This window comes from Coffea arabica, chromosome 10e (assembly GCF_036785885.1).
Source record: "Coffea arabica cultivar ET-39 chromosome 10e, Coffea Arabica ET-39 HiFi, whole genome shotgun sequence".
Classification (NCBI taxonomy): domain Eukaryota; kingdom Viridiplantae; phylum Streptophyta; class Magnoliopsida; order Gentianales; family Rubiaceae; genus Coffea; species Coffea arabica.
This window is the reverse complement of record NC_092328.1, coordinates 8,979,798-8,988,830: the sequence shown is the minus strand read 5'-3', so window position 1 is coordinate 8,988,830 and position 9,033 is coordinate 8,979,798. Positions and strand designations below refer to the sequence as shown.

The window sequence follows — 9,033 nt, the reverse complement described above, 5'->3', positions numbered from 1 at the left end:
CTTTCATGAGTCCTTAACCATTCTTTCTCTCGAGGTGTTTCCTCTTAACACTTTCAACTTCTCCCATTGGTATCTTACCCAATTAAAAATTGTTAAAAGGATATAAATCATTCAACCTTATAACTGAACTTTTAAATTTAATATCTTGGATAATGAGAGGGTATGGGAAAAAATGGCGTTTTACCAAGTGTTGTTGTACTGACTTGACTGGCCGCCTTAGCCTTATCTTTTTCCTTTTTTCTTTTTTGGATAAAACGAGCAAATACTTTCATTCATGATTGAAATCATCCAAGAGAAGTGCCCTTAGCCTTATCTTGGTTCAAGCTATTGTGAAAAGTCAATTCCTAATTGTAGTATATGGATTTAATGCTCTGATTTTTCTTCAGCCAGTCTTTGAGCTGACTTAATAAGTATATATATATATATATATATATATATATATATATATATATATCTTATCTTATCTTACATATATAGAAAGAGTTAAGATTTCTACTTCCACATTGAGCCACGTGGTGATGTCAGGGGTGGAAGAAAATTTTCCTTCCGTTTATGTCTCGGGAACGGTGATTACTTCTCCAAACAGTATATCGCTGTTGAGGTCATTTTTGTTTTTTTACATGAAATTACTACCTTACCCAGATAAAAATAACTAGCCCCAAAACAGTAACTAACTGTTGAGGGCTATTTTTGACTTTTCGCGAATGGTCTTTGCTTTCTTTCCCGTCTCTTCCCCTCTTTTCTTAGACCAAAGAAAGCGGTAGTTGCCATCAATTCTGTTGTTCTCCACTTCTCCTTTGTCTCCGTTGTGAGAGACAAGAAGTCAAATAGTCAAACAAAAAAATGGAAGTTCACCGATGTGGCAGGAAAGCAAAACAGTCCCTTTCTGCTTCATTTTAGCCCATCATCTTTTGTTTTCTTCTTTCTTTCTCTCTCTCTGTTTTCCATTTCTTTTCTTTGCCAGTGGTTCCGCTTCGTTTTCTTTTTGCTTCAGAAGAAGCATGTTTGTAGATTTCGTTTTGTCTTCATGTTCAACTATACTTTTTCTCCTTTGTTCCTCTCTCTCTGCTTCCTTTCCTTTCTCTCTTTCATTTTCTTTCTGGTTCCGACAAACAAAAGTACCAATTGAACTGCTCTAGCACTTGGTCAACAATTTGACGATCTTTTCTCCCAAATTATGGCTGCTCATCCGTATCCCAACCGTGGGATTGTTCCACAAAGAGTCAATTATGGCTGCCTATCCATATCCCAACTGTGGGATTGCTCCACAAAAATCAAGTATGAGGTATGATTTCTACCCATTATTAGGAATATAGGTTTGTCCTTTTGCCTTTGTTTTCGTCTGCCAGTTGAGAAATTATCAAGAGTGAGAAGAAAAATCTCTAACAACTCATCCATTTTGCGTCATTATCTATTGTGTTCATGACGGCTAATACCATTTCTAGGGATATAGATTTGTCCTTTTGTTTTCCTTTTTGTTGGCCAGTTGGCAAATTATTGACAGTGAAAGAAAAATTCCAAACAACTAATAAAATTTGTGTCTCTATATACATCAGGAACACAAACACTGCTCATAAAAAACTCTACAGTTCTTCCTCCTTTTCCTCTGCAATGTTTCCTACTAAAGGTAAGTACTCATTTTTTTTGTGTAATATTTTCCCGTATGAGTATTCAAGAGATTGGATAATCTATATACTTTTCATTTTGGTTGCCAAATTTCTTCAGGGGTTTAATTGCACTTTCAAAGAATTGGTGCAGAAGAGCTTCTGATTTAGCGTTCATAGATTTCAGTTGTAAGTTCGTTTGGTTTCACTTATTACTTGTCAACTGAATATTTTTTCCTTACATTTTTTTCTTAGTAGTTGTAAGTTCTCTTGCGAGTATTAAGTCCATAGGTTGTAAGTTCTGCTATTTAACAGTAAAAGTCTATAGGGTTCTTGTTACATGTTACAACAAGCTGATTGCATAAAATTCACATTTTCATGCACCCTAGGGTGACAGAATGAAAAGTTTAAGAGTACTAAACCATTAGCTATCATTACTAATAACAACAGGAAATAATAGTGCATCTGCTTCTAAAGTAATGGGAAAGATGTTCACATAATCTTTTGTTGAACAAAAAGAGACGAGATAGGAAAAGCTAAGGCACTATGTATCTCATATTTCCAGTTTTTTCTTTAAAAATTAAAAATAAATAAGTAAATAAAATTGGAGAAACAATCACGTCACAGTAAAGAGAGAGGAAGTTTAAAAAGGAAATTATAAATGCTTTAGAGAAAGAATCTTACATAGTTCTCATACACTTTCTTACTTTTTCTTTTCCTATTAGTAATACACTACAACTAATTAACCAAGAAACGTTGTCATCACTTGCTAAATAGAGATAACTAAGCTAAAACAAATTAAATTCTCAACCTTAACTTCAAGCTTAAGTTCCAGTCTTATGTAAAGGCATCAGAATGAATACCGCCATCCATGTATTAAAGATACAAGAAAACCATGCTAAAATCCCATTTATCAAAATGAGAATAAAAGATAAAGTCTTACACATTAAAATTTTGCCCCACATTAGAGATATTATTCACAAAGGTTAGGTAGGCGATAGAAGAAACAAAATTTCAAACAGAGAATTCTAATATTGAGTTTCTAGCAATTTTTGTGACTGGCTTAAAAGCGTAGAATATTAGTTCCTGAAAGTTATTTCTAGAGGCAATGTTTCTTGTTCCACAGAACTCTCAAATATTAAATCCACAATATGAGAAGTTGATCGCATAAAATTCACATCTTTATTGAGGAAAAGTTTTTGTGATATTCTGGCATTAAATTGAATCTAGGTCTACTATTGCAGTTTTAAATTACTATATACATGATGTTGGTTTTATATCTACTGTCCTGATTTAGTGTTTCTGGTTGGTTGAATTTCGGCATTGAAATTTGTGGATGAAATTATTGATATGTCCATTCTGGTATTTCTTAATATTTCAGCTGCTTTTCTCCTTAGCATATTGACATTCATTCAAAGTGTGCCTAAACATACCTTTCTCTTTTTTTAGTTTTTTTCCCTTGTGAGTATAGTTTAAACATATTCGATAATTTTTATAGCTTTACATTGACTTATACCTTTCTTCTATACTTTATTTTGGTTATCAACTTTGTTCAGGGGTTTAGCCACAATTTAAAAGAGGTGCTAAAGAGGCTTTTGTTTAGGGTTGAGAGATTTGTATTAAGGAATTGCTTCAATGCAAGATCATTTCTTCTATTCCTTCACTACATCCTCCAATTTTTGTGCTTAAATCTTGCTTTGCTTGACTACACCCTGGAGATTGTCATAACTGAATCTATGTTCATATCACTTTCTTTCTATTGTCATAACTGAATCTATGCTTATATCACTTTTCTTTCTCACCTCGTGCCTTTTATTATTTAATCACTTTGATTCGTTGAATATGACAGTGTCAAATAATTAGTCTCACATTTGTATCTCTTGGTCAGCTCCTTATATCTAGCAGTTTGGATTTCATATATATAAAAGTTAGCTTTACTCTCTTCAGTAGCTATCATTAGTCACATTTCGTTACTCCTACTTTCATTAAAATGAAAAGAAAAAGGAATGCAAGTAAAGGCTTTAGTTTAGTAGATGAGTGGTTTGATGAATGTTACAATGCTGAGGCTTCATTAAAAATATGGATGACATATATTCCTTTAGAGAGGTATTATGGTTCTTTCTACATTTTGTTCTAAATATGGACGACATATATTCCTTTAGAGAGGTATTATGGTTCTTTCTACATTTTTTTTTCTAACTCCTGATATTTCCTTGTTTTGCTACTTTATCAAATGGCTGTCACCACCTCCTAAAGCTGTTTCTCCTAAGAGGCCATCCTCTGCAGCGAAAAACATGCAAGTAATAGCTTCACATGCTTAAAGTTTTTAAAGAGGACATGCTTTTTTGACTGGTATCAGGTGTATTTTTATTTTAGCTTTGCAAGTGCAGGCGAATAAAGATAGTAGCGAGAAAGACACTTCTGATGAGGAAAGTGAAGATGAGGAGCCTCAGAAAAGGAAGAGTAAAGTTTTGGTATGGTATGCATTTTGTTGCCTTTTAACATATCCGTTGGCTTTTGTAATTATTTCTTTGTGGGGTTCTCTAGCCCACTGGTGTTCTGAAATCCAGTGCTAAAGGCGGGAAAACAGAAAGTAGTAATGAAGAGGAAAGTTCAGATGAGGAACCACCAAAGGCAAACAAGGTAGCAACATATATTATTAATCGCATTGACTTTTGTGGGACCTTAACATTTCACTTATATGTTCAATGCTTGAATTTAACTTTGGCAGCCTGTGCAACCAAAGATAAGCAGCTCAGATGAATCATCTTCCGAAGATGAAGAAGAAACTTTTGAGGATGAGGAAGAACCTACCAAAACCCCACAAAAGAAGGTAACATTTTGCAATTTAAATATTTGTGTTTGTGGTTCTTAAAATGCTATTTATTATGGTTTGATTTGCCTTTAGTTGGTGAGTGAATGAATTGATTCTTTGAGGTAATTTTTTTTTCTTGATTTCAAGTAGATAGTCCTAGCTAATTGAGATATACCTTAAAATTTCATGTGTGCCACTTGACTAGCAGAGTATTGTTAAGTGATATTGAAGCTGGCATTACTGTTTTGTAAAACCAGTGTGCAAGGTGCTGGTATTTTGGCGTTACCCAACAAATACCCTCAAGTTACTTGTTACTAATGTATGGTTTACATTTCTAATTGCATGGTTTTGTAAAGAAAGAGCAATTGGAGGATACCTTTACTCGCACGCATCTTGTGATCATTCCTGTTGGAGTTCCTAGGAAACCAGCAATGACTAAAGATGACCTTTTTAATATCAATGCTGACATTGTTAGGACTCTCTAAAGGAATTTCAAAGTGCTATATGAAAGCCATTGTCCACATGGCGCCGTCTGGGACTGGAATGAACGTGACACTTGTTGGCATCAAACATTTGGGGCTGTAAGGAATTTCAAAGTGTTTGTGAAGTTATGAACTATTGTTCTACGATTCAGTTAATTTGTTGTGGTGTTGTTTAACTATCTTTGTTATGGATATTTGATAATTTAAAGTCCAAGATGGTTGAATTAGCCCAAGATTTGAATTTTTTTTTCCTTCTAATACTTTTTGGAGCTGTACAAACTATCGTAAAAATGTGTGAGAGAGAGACTCTTCTGTACTGTGACTTAATTAATTTACGTTTATTGTGTTCTTCATTCATGTTTATTTTTCATATTGCATATGTGCTCCTTTGTCCGGACTCTTCGTGGTTTATGTGAAAGTATGCAAGCACTTCATTATGGTTCAGAATGGCATAAGATTTACATCCCTTCTTAGGGTTCTTCCTTGCCAGCCAATATGAGAAGTAATTGATTGATGTCTAAAATATAAGGAGCAAAAATTAACATGTCTTCCTGATAGAATTTTTAGTGAACTTTACCACTGTGGTCTCGCCCATTAAACAGCTTAATTAGCAATCCAATTAAGTTAACAGTTACTTCAATTCTTCAGTTCTACAAGTTATGCATTTGCGTGGACACTACATATAACTTGGCAAGAATTTACATATCATTGTTTAGAGAAATGAGAATACCGGGAAATTCTTCAATATTTTCGGCACAATGTATTGAAAATCTCTAGTATATATAAATATATATATATATATATATTTCTCAATAAAAGATACCTTTTCATAAAAATAATAATTAGTTGGACTGATTTACACACTACAACAAAAATGGCTTTTAACGGCATTTAAAAGTGTCAGTATAGATAATTTAACCTGACACTTTATCTATCCTCACACCTAGGGCGAGTGTTGTCCCTTCCAATGTGGGGATAGACTCGTACTATTCAATATGTCAGGAAAACTATGCTGTTATAACATCCCATCTGCCAACAAAAATCCCTTTTCTTGATAATTGAAAGTGTCAGGATAGGTATAGTACAACATTAGAATATCGAATTCTATGCTGACACTTTTAATTGTCAGGAGTTTTTTTTTTTTTGAGAGAGAAGCAACCTGCAGGTAATGCTCCCTGCTATACATTCCGTCAATCAGAAACCCAAAGGACTTTTAAAATTATCCCAAAGAACAGAATGCATATAAGATAATATGCTATGATGCAAAAATCTAGAAACATCAAACTTGAGCAGTACTGTGATTATGAGAACTGAAAATGCCAACTCCTATAAGCAAGAGGAGATTTGTCATCATGTTTCATACATCAAAAGCAGAATGCAAATGAGACTAAATGATATACAAGCCAACACACAGTGGAAAATCTCAGAATAAATGCAAGCACACTTTGTTTATAGCAATAACAATTCGCACTTCAGCTGCTTTGGCATGAGCAATGGCCTTTTCTGTTTGAGGTCGAATTCCATCATCAGTAGCAACTACAATAACAGCAATGTCTATTACTCTGGCTCCACGAGCTCTCATTGCTCGAAATGCCTATCCAACCATTTTTACAGTTATGTTAGATAATTCATCTTGACAAAGGCCTTTTAAGATATGTCTGCAAAATCTCCAAGAAGAGCATTTGACATAAAAATTTTAAAAAAAGAAAAAAAAACTTGCATGAATAAGCAGTTAAAAGTTAGAACCAGTGCTACATCATTAATTACCTCATGTCCAGGAGTGTCAAGGAAAACACAAGTCTGTGGCTTGCCATCAAAAGGTACTTGTACCTTGTATGCCCTCATGCCTTGAGTAATTCCACATGTTTCAGATGCTGCCACCTACAGTAGGTTGTCTAAGATTTAGTTCCCAGCTATTCAAGTATCATAACATAAGACAGAATAAGGTACTTCTTCTAAAGTCATCAAATCATAATGGCATTACAAATAATGTACCTCAATGTGAACATTAATAAAAATAATCGATTCATACCTTGTTTTTCCTGATGTAATCCAAAAGTGTGGTCTGCCAACCCAAAAGAAAACCAGTAATATATTAGCTAAAGATTGTTATGGGACAATAAATCTAGAATGACTCTCCTAAAGATCAATTAACTGGAAGCACACAAAATGTTCATAGGCAACAATCAAATAACAAAGAAAGGTAAAATTATTTCATGGGATGAGATCATAATGACTTCAAAAAAGATCCATTTGCTATGGAAGACTAATCCAGCTGTAAGAAAAATAAGCGCATGCATCAAGGAGTACAACATTAATATTGATGATAATGTATCATTTATAAGCAAAATACTGAAAATGAAACTTGGAATGACTATATCTAGACATCGCTGGACAAATCCCAATTCTCTTGATAAGGGAAGACAAACTAATAATGTACAGCTAGATTAGTAATAATTTAATAGAGAGCCAAAACTTAAGATGGGCACCTGAACTATGTCGTAGATTGGCGTGATGCCAGTCTAAAACTGAGTTGATCTCAGCTCTTTCGAACAGGTCTGCTGGGTACCTTTTTGGTATGAAAAAGCACAAGTGATCAAAAGAGGTACGATCGAGTATCAGTTGCTGGTTTGATACATTAGAAGCCAATAGGCATCATAGTAAGACTTACATTTAGCAAGTGGCTATGTAACCATTTTCTGGTCCTCATGTGTTGCAGCCTGATGATGGTACCACCTTTGATTGTATCCCCTTGTTGGGCGTTGGTATCTGGTACGGGTCTAACAATCTGCAAGCCAAGTTTAATCATACCTAAACTTAGAAAATTATGATGATCTAGAAAAAATAGATACTAGAAAAAGAAACATACCCAATAGTTGTTTGAGTCATCAACGTTGGGAAAACCAGTGACGGATTGCTGCCCACTACCAGAGCCATATGGTACATCATGCGAATGCAGCCTAAACTTTGTTCTCTCATGCATCAACTTGATCACTGACCCATAAGTAATCTACCAAAATCACAGATGCCGAACAAAATAAGAATGACTTAGCACAAAGCCCCATTATACAACTATTAGAACTCAAAGCATCATACACCATTTTTTATTTTCGCCACACAACGGAAACCTCAAACTATAAAACAGGAAAAAAAATCAAATTTAATTCATAAATCAACTCTTTAAAAAATCCAAATAGCAATTTTTAACTGATACCCAGCTAGATTTTCAACAAAGATTATCGAGGCATTTCATCAAACATGTCGAAGGCTATTACTAATTCTACACAAACAACTCCATTTCCTCTTTCCCTGTTCTCTTTTAGCTTATAAACCTCTGAAGCGCTGTAATTTATAACCATCACATGCCTATAATAGCACAAACTTGGTCAAAATTTTGAACCAAAAATAACTATAAAACAACTTTCCGCGTACAATTTCAACAAATAGGGGGAAAAACACACACACACACACACAAAGATGCACCGCATATCTGTGCAACTACAGGAACGTAAAAACCATGAATTTGAAGTAGTAAGTGGGCTTTTGGCTTACCTGGATGCCTTCGGAAGCGGTAGAGATGGGGGAAGAGGTGAAATCGGAGTCAAGGGTAAGAAAAAGGAAAATGGCGAGACCGAAAAACTAGATTGCCATTAGTAAAAGTAAGCCAATGAACCAGGTAGTTTGCCAAAAGGGCAAATTGAGATTGGACTTGGAAGACAATTCTCGATAAACTATTCGAGTCGGGGGAGAAATTTGTTGAGCCGAATTCGAAGAAGAAGATGATGATGACCCGGAAGTGGGTTTCCTTCGAGAGAGATTTTGTTGCTGATGCTGCTGTTAGCTGCCTGAGGGAGCCACGGTTGAAGTTTCATGGAAACTGCTGCTTGGCTGCTACCCATTTTTCCCACCAACTACATCGGAATCTGACAACAGAGAGATAGAGAGACAGAGAGAGGGTGGCTGGAAATGGTGGAGCTGGAAAATGAAAATTTTGAGTAAGTGTTTTGGCCGGCAGAATGAAATTTTTGAGTGTTTTAGGGCGAATGAATCTTCCGCCAAAATCAAATGATGCCGTTTAGTGTCTTTCTTTTTTTTTGGTGTATCTCATATTTTCTCAAGTGTCATGTTAGAT

At 34.9% G+C, this 9,033-nt stretch overlaps 1 protein-coding gene and 1 long non-coding RNA gene across 12 annotated transcripts; one reads left to right on the top strand and one right to left on the bottom strand.

Annotated features, from left to right (window-relative positions):
* The first annotated feature begins 834 nt into the window (after positions 1-834).
* Positions 835-5,254, top strand: LOC113710865 (uncharacterized). 11 transcript variants are annotated; one of them, XM_072068120.1, is made up of 8 exons: positions 835-1,285; positions 1,557-1,627; positions 1,726-1,793; positions 3,861-3,904; positions 3,995-4,078; positions 4,152-4,247; positions 4,336-4,437; positions 4,776-5,254. In XM_072068120.1, exons 4-8 carry the CDS (start codon positions 3,899-3,901, stop codon positions 4,902-4,904), a joined length of 417 nt encoding a protein of 138 aa, XP_071924221.1. In that variant the 5' UTR covers positions 835-1,285; positions 1,557-1,627; positions 1,726-1,793; positions 3,861-3,898; the 3' UTR covers positions 4,905-5,254. The 11 variants fall into 11 exon arrangements, with proteins under 11 accessions (XP_071924221.1, XP_071924228.1, XP_071924229.1 ...); XM_072068127.1 differs by lacking the exon at positions 835-1,285 and having other exon boundaries at positions 1,458-1,627; positions 4,780-4,914; XM_072068128.1 differs by lacking the exon at positions 835-1,285 and having other exon boundaries at positions 1,461-1,627; positions 4,895-5,254.
* An 866-nt stretch (positions 5,255-6,120) lies between these two features.
* LOC113711227 (uncharacterized) lies at positions 6,121-8,313 on the bottom strand. The gene is made up of 6 exons (XR_011822143.1): positions 7,771-8,313; positions 7,573-7,689; positions 7,391-7,470; positions 6,934-6,966; positions 6,669-6,782; positions 6,121-6,495 (listed from the first exon to the last, which is right to left on the bottom strand). It is a non-coding gene; the product is annotated as an uncharacterized lncRNA (long non-coding RNA).
* Positions 8,314-9,033: the final 720 nt, after the last annotated feature.

Coding starts and splice junctions, on each gene's coding strand:
- LOC113710865 (XM_072068120.1), top strand. Junction 4,079..4,151: donor AAAGGAAGAGTAAAGTTTTG/GTATGGTATGCA, acceptor GGGGTTCTCTAG/CCCACTGGTGTTCTGAAATC. Junction 4,438..4,775: donor CCAAAACCCCACAAAAGAAG/GTAACATTTTGC, acceptor GGTTTTGTAAAG/AAAGAGCAATTGGAGGATAC.